Source organism: Carlito syrichta, unplaced genomic scaffold (genome assembly GCF_000164805.1).
Source record: "Carlito syrichta isolate Samal-C Ts95f unplaced genomic scaffold, Tarsius_syrichta-2.0.1 Scaffold303182, whole genome shotgun sequence".
NCBI lineage: Eukaryota > Metazoa > Chordata > Mammalia > Primates > Tarsiidae > Carlito > Carlito syrichta.
This window is the reverse complement of record NW_007247278.1, coordinates 27,616-44,964: the sequence shown is the minus strand read 5'-3', so window position 1 is coordinate 44,964 and position 17,349 is coordinate 27,616. Positions and strand designations below refer to the sequence as shown.

The following is a 17,349-nucleotide window of genomic DNA, read 5'->3' as shown; positions in this document are numbered from 1 at the left end:
TGTTTATTTATATACTGGTTATAGTTGGAGCAGAGGAGGATATATTTCATTTTTTCCCAAGAGGAATGCGGATAATACTTGTGAATTGAAAGAGTGTGTTTCTGCAAGTATTTAAAATAATTATCAAAAATTAATTCGGCTTATGTAGTTGAGATTTTTAGGATTGAAAATGTTCATGTAAAGTTTCAAATAAAATATTTCTGGCCAGGCATGGTGGCTCATGCCTTTAATCTCAGTACTTTGGGAGGCCAAGGTGAGAGAATTGCCTGAGCACATGAGTTTGGGACTAGTCTGGGCAAGTTGGCGAGACCTCGTCTCTACAATAAATAAAAAAATTAGCCAGACATGGTTGCTTGCACCTTAATTCCAGCTACTTGGAAGGCTGAGGTGGAAGGATAGCCTGAGCCCAGCAGGTTGAGGCTGTAGTGGCCGTGAGTGTGGCACTGCACTCCAGCCTAGGCGACAGAGTGAGACTTCAATTCCAAAAAAAAATTTCCACTTACCATGCCTAACTGGAAAGTAGAAGGCTCCAATAGAACAATATTTTAAGAGTTTTTAATCTGCGTTTTGTTTTGTAGAGGTGAATGTATTTCGATTGGAAATGGAGGGCATTACAGTCAAAGGGAAAGGTTGTCCCAAACCAATTAAATCTTGGGTCCAGTGTGGAATCTCCATGAAGATCTTAAATTCTCTCAAAAAGTAAGTGTTAGGTTGTTTTCTGTGCTTTTCAGTGTCTTGCTACTCAGAATACCCCTTTTATATATTTATTTTTCTGGGGTACATTTTTACTCTAGTAAAGAAACTTACTCTGACTTTATTGAGATATAACTTATATCATAAGTTTACTCTTTAAAGTTTACAATTGATAGTTATTAGTGTATTTTTAGAGTTGTGCAGCCATTGCCATAATCTAATTAATGTTTGTCATCCCAAAAAGAAACCTTTGTCCGTTAGTAGTCAATCAGTCTTCTCCCTTCTCTCCCACCCCAGGCAATTATTATTCTGCTTTAGTTCTATAGATTTGACTCTAATGGAGATTTCATATAAACAATATCATACAGTTGGTGGTCTTTTGTGACTGACTTTTTCACTTAGCATAATGTTTGTAAGGTTCATCTATGTTATAGGATGTCTTAGTACTTTATTCCTTTTTTTATTCAACTCTTATTTTGTTGTATGGATATACCACATTTTGGAAGAGCTTATTCTTATGGTGATCTATAAGACCTTTGAGGGGCCCAGAGATCTCAATGCTTACCTTGTCTTCCTTTGGTTTTCTTTATGAGGCATGGCTATGAAAAGCCCACGCCAATCCAAACCCAAGCGATTCCTGCTATAATGTCTGGACGAGATCTGATTGGCATTGCCAAGACAGGAAGTGGAAAGACCATTGCTTTTCTCTTGCCCATGTTTAGACACATCATGGATCAGAGGTCATTAGAAGAAGGAGAGGGGCCAATAGGTATAATTCTTTTCATTAAGCTACTTTTTCAGATAACATCTTTGTTGTCAGTTAATCAGAAAGACCTGATACGTTATAATGTTCTTAATTATGACAATAGACATGTCTTTACATTTTCTGTATCAATTTGGCACTTTGGGGCTGATTTCCCCTTACCAGCAGGTGGAGTGAGAATCTTCAGAGCTCTGGAGTGACATCTCAGAAGTACAAAAACAGCCTCTCCTGGCACAGCTCAGTTTTTAAACTCTGACTCGGCAGGTAGACTCCTCGTGCATCTATCTGTTTATTTATGTTGAGGTTTGTTCTTAGCCCAGTATCAGTGGATATATAAACTCAGCGTGGAAGGTAGTAGGGAAATATATTTACATAAGTTTTTTCAGGCCTTAAAAGGCTATAGTGCCAGGATTTCATTCAGGATTAGGTCTTCAGATTAGAATTTCTTGATTCATATTCGCAGAGATATCTTCTGCAAATTTGAGTAGAGTTTTGGAAATTTGTTCAGCTCCTTTCTTGGAAACACAGGGCACAGTATATTTCTCCTCTGTCTGTGCTCCTCAGACCAAGGTTGTTTCCGGAAGCAGCGGTATGGCTTCTGCGGCACAGTGAGTCATTTGACTTTCTTTGTTCTGTGATTTGCAGTTGAGAACTATTTGCGTTCTGTTCAACCAAGTATTTTCCTGAAGGTTGAGTGAAGCATTTAACTTTCATTTATCTTCTTATAGCATGTTCTTAAAATCTGTTTATATTTATTCTTCACCACAGTCTGTGTTGTTGCAAAGCTTTTGAAATAATTCTCAAAGAAGCATAAAAGAAAACAAAAATTAGATGGAGAGATGTGAACTTTATTGCAGATGTTAAATTTACCACTTTAAAGTGTAGTCCTTCAAGGATTTTGGTGGTTAGGTTGTTGACATATTTATCTTTTCAGCTGTCATCATGACTCCCACTCGAGAATTGGCTTTACAAATTACTAAAGAATGCAAGAAGTTTTCAAAGACCTTGGGGCTTAGAGTGGTCTGTGTTTATGGAGGAACAGGAATCAGCGAGCAGGTAATTATAAAAGAAATACTTAGTTTTTCCATTCTTTTCTCAAATTGAATGATTCAGTAAAGTAAAATAATGATTTTTCATTTCAGTGTTTTGAAATGTGTGACTGCTTCTAAAACCTTAAAAAATATGAAGTGTGAAAATAATAGTAAGAATGAGTTATATTATGCAGGGTGAATACATTCTGGAGATCTAATGTACAGCATTGGTGATTATAGTTCATACTCTGTACTTAAAATTTGCTAAGTGAGTAGATCTTAAATGTTCTTACAACAAAAGAACAAAGTTGGTAGCTATGTGAGGTGATGATCTGTTAATTAGCTTGATTGTGACAACCATTTCATAGTGTATATGTATATCAAACATGTTGCACACCTAAAATATATGCAATTTTTATTTGTCAATTATACTGCAGTAAAACTGAGGGTACAAATGAGTTATGTTCATGCCACATTTTATAGTTTTTGAGTCAGTTTTGTATTAATTTGTCCCTCCTTTCTCTTCCCCTGCCTAAGGAAGGCAGAGAATTTTTTCCTTTTACAGAGATGAGGTAATACTCAGAAAGATTATATACACTGACCAGTTAAGTTAATAAATTCTAGAGTTTGCCCTAGAACCTGGGTCTCTGAATTTGTTTATTTTCTCTAATTAGTGCTGATATTTTGTGTGTGTGTGTGTGTGTGTGTGTGTGTGTGTGTGTGTGTGTGTGTGTGTGTGTGTGTGTGTTGGAGTCTCACTCGGTTACAGAGGCTGGAGTGCAGTGGCATGTTCATGGTCACCCCAGTTTCAACCTGCAGAGCTCAGGTGCTCCTTCCGTCTCAACCTTCCAAGTAGCCAGAACTACCACACCCAGCTAATTTTTGGGAGGCAGAGGAGAGAGGATTGCCTGAGCCCAGGTGTTTGAGACCAGCTCACACAACTTGGCGAGACCTCATCTCTAAAATAAATTTAAAAATTAACTGGGCATGGTGGTACGTGCCCATGTGTGACTTGAAAGGCTAAGGTAGAACGAGGCTGCAGTGACCGTAAGCATGCCACTGCACTTGAACCTGGACAACACAGTGAGACTCTGATTCAAAAAAAATAAAAAAAATAAAAAGGTGGTGATAAGCTGGTTGCAGTGGCTCACACCTGTAATCCCAGCACTTTGGGAGGCAGAGGCAAGAGGATTGTCTAAGTGCATGGGTTCAAGACTGACCTGGGCAGCATGGTGAGACCTCATCTCTACAATAAATCAAAAAATTAGCTACACATGGTGGCCCATGCCTGTAGTTCCAGCTACTTAGAAGGCTGAGGCAGAAGGATCGCCTGAGCGCAGCAGGGTGAGGCTGCGGTGGATGCGAGTATGCCACTGCATTCCAGCCTGGGTGACACAGTGAGACTCTGATTCTAAATAAATAAATAAATAAAGTGGTGATGAATGGGATGCACTAATATCAGAGTTTCATCTGCATTTTTTGTTGAGTTGGAATCTCAGTCTTGTTGCCCAGGCTGGAGGGCAGTTGCATGCTCATGGCCGCCTCAGCCTTCCAAGTAGCTGGAACTGCAGGCGAACACCATCATGCAGGCGAACACCATCATGCCCGGCGTGTGTGTGTGTGTGTGTGTGTGTGTGTGTGTGTGTGTGTGTGTGTGTGTGTGTGTGTGTGTGTATTTATGTATGTGTTTTATTGTAGAGATAAGATCTCACCAAGTTACCCAGGGTGTGTGTGTGTGTGTGTGTGTGTATTTATGTATGTGTTTTATTGTAGAGATAAGATCTCACCAAGTTACCCAGGCTGGCCTTGAATCCCTGGGCTCAGGTAATCCTCTTGCCTCGGCCTCCTAAAGTGCTGAGATTACAGGCTGAGCCACCACGCCCGGCCATCATCTGTCTTATTAAATGGTTTTTCCGCCCGGGCTCGGTGGCTCAGCCTATAATCCCGTGCCTTTGGGAGGCTGAGGTGAGTGGATTGCCTGAGCCTGCGGGCTCGAGACCCACCTGGGCAGCGAGACCTCATCTCTACAATAAATCAAAAAATCAGCTGGGCGTGGTAGCGCATGCCTGTAATTCTGGCTACTTGGAAGGCTGAGGCGGAAGGTTCGCCGGAGCCCAGCAGGTCGAGGCTGCGGTGGCCGAGAGTGGCCACTGCCCTCCAGTCTGGGTGACAGAGTGAGACTCCAACTCAAAATAAAATAAAATAAAATAAAATAAATAAATAAATGGTTTTACAGCTGGGCTCAGTGGCTCAACCTGTAATCCCCGCCTTTGGGAAGCTGAGGAGAGTGAATTGCCTGAGCCCACGGGTTCGAGACCTGCCTGGGCAACTTGGCGAGACCTCATCTCTACAACAAATCAAAATTAGCCAGGGGTGGTAGTGCGCGCCTGTAGTTCCAGCTACTTGGAAGGCTGAGGTGGATGGATCGCCGGAGCCCAACAGTCGAGGCTGCGGTGGCTGGGAGCAGCCACTGCATTCCAGTCTGGGCAACAGTGAGACTCCAACTCAAAAAAAAAAAAAAAAAATGGTTTTACAAAAATTATTAAAACAAACCTTGATTCTCTTTAATTTGGCATTTCTCTCCAAGTGTCTTCTGAAGAACAATAGCCATCATATTTTGCTTAACTAGAGGAAAGGAAAAAGTGGATTCCGTGCTTAAATAAGTTTTGGAAATGTTTGATTATACAGAGTTCAAATAAATTTCTTTTCTATAAGACTTTTTGATCTCTGGTAAGCTAATATATATCATTATGATAGAAAAATAGGGTAAAGTAAGTGACATTTTCTGAAGTTAACCACAAAAGACTTAGACTGGTGTTACAATAATACACTTTGGGAATGGTTTGCTTTTGTTATTCCAGTGCTATTTTAAACACTTGAACTTAGTTCATTTTCTCATTTCTAAGTTTCCAAGTTTATCATTATTCTTGATTGTAGCTTGTAGTGAGAAATACACTTATACAATGACCAAGTATGTGCATGCACATTATATTTCTTTTTTTTTAAGATATGGTCTTGCTCTGTCTCCCAAGTTAGTTGCAGTGGCTCTGTCTTGGTTTACTGTAGCCCCAACCTCCTGGGCTGAAATTTTCCTCCTGCCTCAACTTCCCCAGTGATGAGGACTACAAACATGTACTACATAGCTTTATTTTATGTATTTATGTATTTATTTATTTAGAGTTGGAGTCTCACTCTGTCGCCCAGGCTGGAGGGCAGTGGCACACTCACGGCCACTATAGTCTTGACCTGCTGGGCTCAGGCCATTCTTTTGCCTCAGCTTTCCAAGTAGCTGGAACCACAGGCGCGCGCCACCACGCCCAGCTAATTTTTTGATTTATTGAAGAGACAAAGTCTGGCCAAGTTGCCCAGGCTGGTCTCGAACCCTGGGCTCAGGCAATTGTCTCACCTCAGCCTCCCAAAGTGCTGGGATTACAGGCTTCAACCACTGCGCCTGGCCTTATTTTATTTTTATTGTAGAGACATGGTTTTGCTATGTTGCCAATGGTGGTCTTCAACTCCTGGGCTCAAGTAGTCCTCCTAAAGTGCTAGGATTAGCATATGTATATATATAAAAGCCAAACAGAAGTTTCATGATATCAGGGACCTTCTGATATTTGCCATTTTATATCATTTTTAAAATGCTGTTTCTGACTTACTAAATTAATTTCTTGATTCCCTAATTGTGGCAACTCATTTCAAAAATATTGATCTCTATGATCACTTTTTTCTTCTCATGTTTCTTTCTTGGTTTTGAGGGATAGTGGTAAATTAAAATTGGTAATACTCTGTAGTTTTCAGTGGCTTGAAATTTATGGCACCATGTGGTCATGTTATTGCTACCTATTCCTTTAGTATAGTGCTCCGGCATTCCAAAGAATTAGACAGGAAACTTTGAAATCTTCTAATCAGACTGTGCAAGGACCATATGCAGTATTTTTTAATGTTTAAGTAAGCATTAATGATAGACTATAAAATTTCATCTTTTTTATTAGATTGCTGAGCTGAAAAGAGGTGCTGAAATTATTGTTTGCACACCTGGTCGAATGATTGACATGTTAGCAGCTAACAGTGGTAAGTCAGGGGTTATTTTTTTGTTATCTTTTCTCTTTTTGAATTTTTTACATTTTTCTTAAATCAAAGCAGATACAAGAAACCAACAAAGGGTTTCTACATTTCTTCTTAAAGCTGTAATATCTTAAAGTTTGTATTGTAACAAATTGATTATTATAAGCATTTGTAATTTAGTTGCAGTTTAATTGAAAATTACTTTTCAGAATTAACTCCTTTTGATGCGAATTTGTTTTCCTAATCCAATTTTGGCCTAGCTTTGCTTTTAAAAGACTGAGTTAGTATTCCTTTCTTTATTATAAATTTAGACTTTTTCTCCATAGGAGCTAATATTTTCTTACAATACTGGATACATTAAGGTATTGCAGCTTCAAGAAATCCTATCTTTTGTAAATATTGCATGTTGTTATTAGCTCAAATGTTATGCTCTGTTAAATTATTCCCTATCAAAACTGTTACTAAACTGTTGACATTATTTAACTTCTGTGGAGAAAGGCCCTTCAAGATATATAGAACTGGGCTTCCGAGACTTAAACCATCAAAGGTAGGTAATTTAATGCTGTTCCCGACCTTGCAAAACTAATTGGGGCTGCAAATGTTAGTGTGGAATACTTAAATTATTAGACAGCACTTATTTTGACTCATTTCTAGTGTTGAAGAACATGCTTTTAGAAGTTTTCATTGCAATATTCAGTATATACATAAGAGTATTGAAACCTGTGAGTAATGCATGTTTCTAATGGCATTCTGCTTGAATATCTATGAATTTAATTTTAATTATACATGAAGTTGGTCAAGTGACATAGCAATTGTTTGATAAGTCATTGTGCTTGTATAGCATATGAAAAGTTTTGGGTTGAATGCTGATTAAATAATCCCTTGTTTTTTCTCAATGCTGCATTGATTAAGTCTCCTCCTGAAATTCATCTTCATTAATTTTACCTTTTTCCTTTATCTGTCTGTCCTTTTGGTCTATCCTTAATAACTATTTTATACATATTTTGCCAGGTAATTGATTCAACACTTGATAGCAACGCTAGTGATAATCCTTTAGAAAGGATTCCCTGTGTATGTATTTAGTTTTCACTGTTTAAGAAACCAGTTGCATTTATTTAAACCATTGAGAACACTTAATATGTTGGCTTTGTATTTTGGTATAGAAAATGAATTTATGTTATGTGTTTGATGTTTAAAGTCTTTGTGTAATATGTTAGTTTTCTAATGATATTGAATAGCTTCTCATTATTGGTTTGATGAGAGCTTCCATTTAAGAAGCTTCTAAATATATGGAAGTAGATTAAAGTAATATAAAGAGAAGTTTTCTGCATCTGAAATAGTTAGCACTGGAACTTGCTTTCCACACATACGCTGTAATCTCTAATATGTTTTTTTCTAGGTGATGCTGTCAGATAATGGCTGATGTGGCTCGATGCTTCATCTCAGTCTTAGTTTTATGATGTGTTTTGGAGAGGGCTGTTTTCTGAATTTTACAGGTTCTTCAGGCCCTATGATGGTATGCAAGAGACGAGTTTGACAAAATAAAGGGCCTCATATACCCATTGTCAGAAAATATTTGCCACTAGATTAAGACATTGTAGATCAGAATTTCTTTTCACTGTTTAAAGATATCTAACCTACCCCTCTGGTTAAGTCAGGCATTTTAGTTCCCTTTACAGTTTTTTTAAGTTCTTGGTAGTCGTAAAATGAATTGTGACTGATTTTTAGTTTTCTTTTTTGTCTTTATTTTTTCTTCTCATCTTAGGTCGGGTCACAAATCTTCGAAGAGTGACATATGTTGTTTTAGATGAAGCAGACAGAATGTTTGATATGGGTTTTGAACCACAGGTAATTACTACATTTCTCAAATGTTTTGAAATGTAAACACAACCTTGTAGTTGCTATGAGAATGAAATGTTTATGTGGTTTCTGAAATTCACACACATAAACTTTTCTTACATGGTAATACAGAAAAGTGGAATATATGAAATTGGAATAGATCTTTATGTTTCAGGTTTCTCATAACACTTGGTCAGGAGACATTTGTGCACCTTTTTGTTAGCCATCTAAGGCCATCACTGGTAAAACTAGTATTGGAATGCTAATAAGAAAAACTTAAGCTTTCTTATTTTCTACTTTCATTATCCTTTTAAATAGTTTAATACTTTTAACTACGTCATGGTCTAGAGAGCACATTTTTTACATTCATTAAATATAAAAACTAAGGCCTAAAGTGTTTGGTTAGCTTTATTCCTCTTTTTTTTTTGAGTCTGAGTCTACTGTTGCTCAGGCTGGAGTGCAGTGGCATGCATACTAATACCACAGCCTTGATGTGCTGGGTTCAGGTGATCCTTTCACCTCGGCCTTCCAAGTAGCTGGAACTGTAGATGTGCGCCACCACACCTGGCTGATTTTTTGATTTATTGTAGAGATGTCTCACCAAGTTTCCTGGGCTGGTCTTGAAATCCTGGGCTCAGGCAATCCTTTCGCCTCACCTTCCAAAGTGTTGGGATTACAGGTATGATCCACTATGCCCAGTTAGCTTTATTCTTTATACATGTTTTTTGATCAAGTACAAAATTTTAGTGATATCAACTTATGGAAACATGTTAAAAGGTGGCAGAAAATTTTTTTTGACCAGAAGAGCAATGTGAATTGCCAATAGGCTATGGATACCTAAAAGAGATTATGATTACAGATTGCAGTAAGGTATGAGAAAGGGATAAGGCAAATGTCCTATTTAGCCTTTTCATTTTATTCATGTATTCTCCAAAAATGTATTGCCTGTCACATGATAGTGCTTATATTGTGTTTAGATTTAGGGACTGCATTCTAAATGAGATATAAATATAGGAGTGCAAAAGAGAATAAACAGGATTATGATAATGCCTGAACCATGTGAGAAACTTTTAAAGTAATGAGGAATACTTAGCTTGGAGTAGAAGACTTGATAGTATCCTTTAACTCTTTGAATAGCTGTCACATGAAAGAAGCATTGAATTTATTGTTTTGGTCACAAGGAGTAGAACTGGGATTCCAATGCGGAAAACATAGGGAGCTTAATCTGAGGTTAGTTTGAGGAAGGACTGAAAGAGGTTGCTTTGTGAGAGAGGGACGGATATTGAGTATCATTTTCACCCAGGTGTTCAAACAGTGGCAAGGAGTCCATTTGTGGAAAGATGAGTATAGAGAACTGAAATATCAGAGGGAAGATATAACTATGTGTCTTTATATCTTTCTCAATCACGTGAAATTTTAGATTTTATGACCATGTTTAAGGTAGATAGAGTGGTAGGGCCTTTTTGATAAATCAATCAAGTTCATTACTTTTTTCTAGAATGAGTTCAAAACATTTTTCACTGATATGCAAAGTGAATCATCCCTTGCCATAAGTACATACATGTCCAACTCAAAAAAAAAAAAGTATAAAGGAAGAATCAAAATAAAATGAAAATGTTCAAGGAAATAGTTTTCTTAGAGGCCTGTAAGTAAATAAATATTCTGAAGAATAGGAGAGAACGTTTTTTCTATTCTCTGAGTAGAAACTTATTTACTTTTTTTTTTGAGTTGGAGTCTCACTCTGTCACCCAGACTGGAGTGCAGTGGCCGCTCCCGGCCACCGCAGCCTCGACTTGCTGGGTTCCGGCGATCCTTCCGCCTCAGCCTTCCGAGTAGCCGGAATTACAGGCATGCGCTGCCACACCTGGCTAATTTTTGATTTATTGTGGAGATGAGGTCTTGCAAGTTGCCCAGGCGGGTCTCGAACCCGTGGGCTCAGGCAATCCATCTCTATTCTCTTATACATCATATGGGTATTACAAAAAAGTGTTTTCTGTAAACATCTCATTTGAGGCTTATCACCTGGCTTCCTTAACTACCTAGGCAAGGACTCAGAAGGAAACAGTAAGACTTTTGGGTACCTCAAATGCAAGCATTAACCCATATGTTTGACTCAGAATTAAGTCTTGAATCTTGATATTCATAAATAGAATCTCAGTAAGCTTATGGACTTAACTTGGCAATCCATAGCTATCTGTGTCCTTTGAGAGAAGAAATATACTGAAAAGACTCAGGAACATCTTTTTTTTTTCTTTTTAACTTAATTTTTTAGATACTGGGTGTTGCTGTGTTGTCCAGGTTGGATCTGAATTCCTGGGCCCAAGTGATCCTCCTGCCTCAGCCTCCTGAGTGGCTAGGACTACAAGTGTGCATCACTGTGCTGGACCCAGGAATACCTCTTAATCAGCAGCCTGACAGCCAAGTGAGGGGGAGGGAGGAATCAAAACCCTGATGACATGTAGCTGAAGAAGTGATCGATGACTCTAGGATCATTCTAGGGTCATCCTCACAACTCTGAGCAGTTATGGTATTCATGAGGTGAATCTAAGGTCTCCTATTCTGTAGATTCTTACATGAAGCAGAGGGTTTCTAATTTATTTTAGGAAGATTTCTGTTCATATTATAAGTAAAAGAGTTCACTTTGGCTTTTCTGAAAAGTTTCTCTTTGATAATTGCATTTCTGCATATCCTGAAAACAAAAGATCATTTGTGAACCTTCCAGGAAGGAAGAATGTGTGTTTTTCTTTGAAGAGATTTTCAGTGGCACAAGATTGGCTTTATTATGAATTGTCTGTCAGATCCTTGTTTCCACATCTGTAAAATGAGAAGTTGAGACTTAATGGGTAATCTTTAGACTTGTTCAGGTGATCTAGTATCTGACATCATAATACATTTTATGTAATATCTTAAAGATTGAATTAAATTCCCTTGTGTGAATTTGCAGTGTTATTGCAAGTTCTCAAACTAAACATGGTTAATGATTCTAAATTTTTTATTAATGTATTTCAGTTATTCATCTGTTAATTTTTGTTGTTGTTTGGGTTGGGATCTTACTCCATCACTCAGTGTGGAGTGGGTTGGAGTGATCACAGCTCACTGCTGTCTCAGCCTTCCTAAGCCTCCTATGTAGCTGGGACTGTAGGCATGCACCACCATGCTGAGATAATTGTTTAATTTTTTTTTTTGTAGAGACGAGGTCTCACTATGTTGCCTTGACTGGTCTCAAGCTTCTGGACTCAGGCCAGGCACAGTGACTCATGCTTGTTATCTCAGCACTTTGGGAGGCCTAGGAGAAAGAATTGCTTGTGGCCAGGAGTTTGAAACCAGCTTGGGCAACATAGCAAGACCTATTCTCTATAGTAAATAAAAAAATTAGCTAGACATGGTGTTGTACACTTGTATTCCCAGCTACTTGGGAGGCTGAGGTGGAAGGATTGCCTAAGCCCAGCAGGTCAAGACTGCGGTAGCTGTGATTGTACCACTATATTCCAACCTGGATGACAGAATGAGATTCTGACTCAAAAAATAAAAAATCAAGCTCCTGGACTCAAGCAATCCTCTTGCCTTGTCCTCCTGAAGTGCTGGGATTACAGACATGAGCTACCATGCTAGACCTTAATTGTTAATTGAATGAATACCATGTGGTATGTGTCATAGCTGATAGGAGACATCAATGAATGAAAAGTTCCTCTTTTCTCTTGTCTTGTCTCCATCCTCCCCCTTCCTAAAGTTCTCACTCTGTTACCCATGCTGGAGTACAGTGGTGCAATCATGCCTTGCTGCAGGCTCAAGTGATCCTCCTGCCTCAGCCTCCCAAGTAACTGGGACCACAGGCACATACCACAATGGCTGGCTAATTTTTTGGAATTTTTTGTAGAAATGAGGTATTGCTGTGTTACCTTTGAACTCCGGGCTCAAGCAGTCCTCTTGCTCTTGCCTCCCAAAGTTCTGGGATAGCAGGTGTGGACCACTGTGCCTGTTAGACATACACAGTTTATTCATATACTGCTTTTTTATGTTTTCCAAATTTTTATTTAGTTTATTTTTATTTTTGTTCTCTAATGGAGCTATGGGATCTTACTGTGCTGCCCAGGATGGTCTTGAACTTTTGGGCTCAAGCAATCCCCTCGCCTCAGCCTCCTGAGTAGCTGGGTTTATAAGCATGCTCCAATGTGCCTGGCAAGTTTTTCGAGCATCTTTATTTATTTTTTTGCGTTGGAGTCTCACTCCGTCGCCCAGGCTGGAGTGCAGTGGTACACTCATGGCTACCCCAGTGGCTACTCCAGCATCGACCTGCGGGGCTCCAGTGATCCTTCCACCTCAGTCTTCCAAGTAGCCAGAACTACTGGCATGTGCTACCTCACCCAGCTGATTTTTTATTTATTGTAGAGATGAGGTCCCGCCAAGTTGTCCAGGCAGGTCTCGAACCCGTGGACTCAGGCAATCCAGCTGCCTCAGCCTCCCAAAGTGTTGGGATTATAGGCTGAACCACTGAGCCCAGCCTTTTGAGCATCTTTAAGAGAGTTGTTCTAAAGTCTGTCTAGTAGATCTGTCCTCAGATGTTTTTCACAGTTGTTGTTGATTAATTTTTTTCCTTTGAATTGGCTGTACTATCCTGTTTCTTTATACACTTTGTATTTGTACTTTTTGTGTACAGTGCTTTGTATTCTTTGTTTTAAACAGGACATTTGAATCTAATAATTTTTTAACTCTGGAAATCAGATTCTTCTCCTTCTCTAGTGGTTACTGCTTATTATTTTTATTGTTTATTGCTTTAATTTTGGTTGTTGTAGGCTATTTTTGTGCCAAGGATTCACCTGAGGTGTAAACTTAAGGTCTTCTTGGGGGTTTTTGTATGTTTGTTTGTTTTTCTCTGAGTATGTGTGATCAACTTTATAATTGTCTCTAGATAATTCAGTTGTTTTTTGACATTCTAGCTCTTAATATTTGGCACTCAAAAGGCAAAACGGAGGAAAATAAGAGAAGGAGGGACACTGAGACTTTAAATACTCTGGGAATTTAATTCAGCTAGAGAGGAAAGGGGCTTGCAATAATTTCAGGCGCAGGGGCAACAGTAATTCCCATGCCTTTTTGTTTTCACCTCTGTGATGAAAAGTAGCAGTCACAGATCCTTTATCTTTGGAGGACAGTGTCCTTCTTACCCACCCTGGCTCTTGCAAGCTTTGTACAGTTTGCTTTAGGAACATATGTACACTTGTTTGCTTTGGGGCTAGTAGTGCAGGATTGGTAGATACTACTGTGGTAAGAGCTGAAATTGGCAGAAATTAGCCACATTTTACCTTTCAAGCCTTCCAGTGGAAGTTGCAGACCATTAGTATACTCTATAGTGCAGAGTTCTGAGAAAGTTAGGCGCATCAGACAGATTCTGCAAGTGCAAATGTTGTCGGTGTGGGTGTACAATTTCTGCTGCTTCTTACTCTGCTATCTTCCCAGAATCTTCTTTGTTTTGTTTATTTTTATTGTGTTTTGCTAGCGCTTACAACAATATATGGAGCATAATGTGTCAAGAAAAATGTGTTGAATAAATGAAGGAAAATAGTGAAAGTAGTAGATACTTGAAGGGGACCCAAAAAACCCCAGAATTATCTTTTGGAGGGTAGGTCCCGTGTAGTACAGGCTTCCCCTACTAGATAAGTGTTCTAGTAACCCATCAGCATCGGTGTACCAGCTAGTGTTGTTGTGAGGGGTTGCAGAAGAAACATCCTAAATTATGGCACACAGTTGACTGGTTCTTCTGCCATGACAATACACCTGCCCACACTGTGCTGAGTGTTCAGTTTTTGACCAAAAACAGCATGACTCTCCTTGTCCCACCCTCCCTATTCATCCCATCTCTCTCCAAGTGACTTTTTTTTGTTTCCCTGGATGAAAAAAGTCCTCAAAGGGAAATGTTTTTGCCAGTGTGGAAGAGGTGGAAAAAATGACAGAAGCACTAAAAGGCATCAAAATTGATGAGTTCAAAAACTGTTTTCAGCTGTGGAAAAAGCATCTTGATAGGTGTATTGCATCAAATGGAGAGTACTTTGAAGGTGACTGAAGTTTAAACATGTAAGAATAAATACACTTTTTTTATAAATAAATTTTTTTTGGGGGGAATCACCCCTCATAGATTTCATCCTATATATAGTTTGAAGATAGTCTACCGAATTTCTTTTTGCTTTTTTTTTTGAATCAGAGTCTCACTCTGTCGCCCAGACTGGAGGGCAGTGACATGCTCACAGCCACTGCGGGCTTGACCTGCTGGGCTCCGGCAATCTTTCCACCTCAGTCTTCCAAATAGTTGGAACTACAGACACGCACCACCCATTTTTTTTTTTAATTTATTGTAGAGACAAGGTCTTGCCAAGTTGCCCAGGCTGGTCTCGAATCCCTGCATTCAGGCAATCTTCTCGCCTCTGCCTCCCAAAGTGCTGGAATTACAAGTGTGAGCCACTGTGCCTGGCAAGAATCCATTTCTTGATGGATTAGTCGATGCGTAACAGAGGTTAGTCAAAGAAGGCCTCTTCAAAAAACAAAAAGACAATTCCTAGTCTTTTGGCCTAACCATGTATGGAATTGTCATTTCTTGAGATTGGGAGACTGTGAAAGCAGCAAAATTAGAGAGTACACCATTAATAGGTAAATGAAATCATTGTTCTCAAAAGGTTTTTTTGACTGGGTGTAGTGGCTCACGCCTGTAATCCAGCACTTTGGGAGACCAAGGAGAGAGGATTGCCTGAGTCCACAGATTCGAGACCAACCTAGGCAACTTAGCAAGACCTTGTCTCTACAATAAATAAAAAAAAAAAATTAGCTTGTTGTAGTAGCGCACGCCTGTAATTCTGGCTACTTGGAAGGCCGAAGCGAAAGGATTGCCGGAGCCCAGCAGGTTGACTCTCGGGAGTGGCCGTGAGTGTGCCGTTGCACTCCAGCCTGAGCAACAGAATGAGACTCCAACTAAAAAAAAAAAAAAAAAAAGCCCTAAGTGGCCGGTGCAGTGACTCAAATCGGTAATCCCAGCACTTTGGGCGGCCGAGGTAAGAGGATTGCCTGAGCCCATGGGTTCAAGATCAGCCTGGACAACTTGGCGAGACCTCATCTCTACAATAAATCAAAAAATTAGTCGGGTGTGGTGGTGCATGACTGTAGTTCCAGCTACTTGGAAGGCTAAGGCAGAGGGATCACCTGAGCCCAGCAGGTCGAGGCTACAGTGGCCGGGAGCAAGCCACTGCCCTTCAACCTGGGTGACAGAGTGAGATTCCAACTCAAAAACAACGTTTTTTCTACTTGGTTTTAACATTGTATAAGTTTTGGGGACTATACTCACTATATTTATTTGTAATGTTTTCTCAGGTCATGCGCATTGTGGATAATGTTCGTCCTGATCGACAGACAGTCATGTTTTCAGCCACTTTCCCCAGAGCTATGGAGGCTTTGGCTCGGAGAATCCTGAGTAAACCCATTGAAGTGCAGGTTGGAGGCAGGAGTGTGGTTTGCTCAGATGTGGAGCAACAGGTGGTGGGTACTGTCTTTTGGAAATCCCTAATTTATATGTGTGATCCTTTTGGCATTATTATTTGTAAGGGGGGCACATGATTTCTAAAGTAAAGTAGTATATGTCAATTGTAGCATATATTTCATATATTTTACCACATATACTTGACTATTCTTTTCCATGGAATTGACTATTTAAAATACTCTTCTGTGCTGGGAGTGGTGGTTCCAGCTGTTCCAGAGTCTGAGGCAGGAGGATTGTTTGAGCCCCCGAGTTCTGGGCTGTAGTGAGTATGCTGATTGGCTATCGACACTAAGTTCAGCATTAATATGGTGACTTCTTGGGAGTAGTGAACCATCAGGTTGCCTAAGGAGGGGTAAACCAACGTCAGAAATGGAGCATATCAAAAGTCCTGTGCTAATCAGTAGTGGGGTTATGTTTGTGAATAGCCTCTGCACTGTAGCTTGGGCAATATTGTGAGATCCTGTCTCTTTGAAAACAAATAAGATCAAATAAGATAAAAGAAAATGCTCTTTTTAGTTTCTCTCACCAGAAGTGGTGAACTGGTAGATAGATATGTCACATAGCTATCTTATTCTTTGGTTACTGGGATATGAAATTAAGAGGCAGAGAATGATCATTGCCCACATTTGCAATCTTCTTCTTTGAAAGTTTATACTTTTTTTTTTTTTTTTTTGAGTTGGAGTCTCACTCTGTCACCCAGACTGGAGTGCGCTACCACACCCGGCTAATTTTTTGATTTATTGTAGAGATGAGGTCTCGCCTGCCCAGGTGGGTCTCGAACACGCGGGCTCAGGCAATCCACTCACCTCAGCCTCCCAAAGGCGCGGGATTACAGGCTGAGCCACCAAGCCCAGCTTACTGTTTTTTTTAAAAATCTTACTGGTTTACAATTGAAGTCAACATTTTCCTAGTTCTCCCTAAAGATGTAGCAATATGTTGTCACTTATTCATTCACCACAAATAAAATTAATTTTTTGTCTGTGTGTTGTATTTTTGCTCCATTAACATGGTACAATTTGGTCTTTTCAGATTGTGATTGAGGAAGAAAAGAAATTCTTGAAGTTACTTGAGCTTCTAGGTCATTATCAAGAATCAGGATCTGTCATTATATTTGTGGATAAACAGGAACATGCTGATGGTCTTTTGAAGGATTTAATGAGAGCATCTTATCCTTGCATGTCTCTTCATGGAGGTAATAATTAATTTCCTTCACACATTAAATACCTGTTAAGTAGTTAACTTACCAAACAGTATTTTGTGTTCTGAATGGCAATGGAATGTGGTCAAATCAACGTATGCCTATCTGATTTTCTTTGTTCTCTATAATTTAGAAGTAAATTTTACATTATTTATATCAGTTTTTACTCGCAACAGCTCTATAGCGATAAGCATTTTTTTTTTTTTTTTTTGAGTTGGAGTCTCACTCTGTCACCCAGACT

The 17,349-nt window shown here is 39.3% G+C and overlaps 1 protein-coding gene across 1 annotated transcript in view; it reads left to right on the top strand.

The window, feature by feature from the left end:
* Window positions 1–17,349, top strand: part of DDX46 (DEAD-box helicase 46) — a 65,276-nt gene that overhangs the window by 27,738 nt on the left and 20,189 nt on the right. Inside the window, exons 9-15 of the mRNA XM_021712317.1 lie at window positions 579–699; window positions 1,287–1,462; window positions 2,391–2,512; window positions 6,480–6,558; window positions 8,318–8,400; window positions 15,745–15,909; window positions 16,940–17,102. Coding sequence (XP_021567992.1) covers window positions 579–699; window positions 1,287–1,462; window positions 2,391–2,512; window positions 6,480–6,558; window positions 8,318–8,400; window positions 15,745–15,909; window positions 16,940–17,102 — 909 coding nt within the window. The remainder of the gene's footprint in view (window positions 1–578; window positions 700–1,286; window positions 1,463–2,390; window positions 2,513–6,479; window positions 6,559–8,317; window positions 8,401–15,744; window positions 15,910–16,939; window positions 17,103–17,349) is intronic.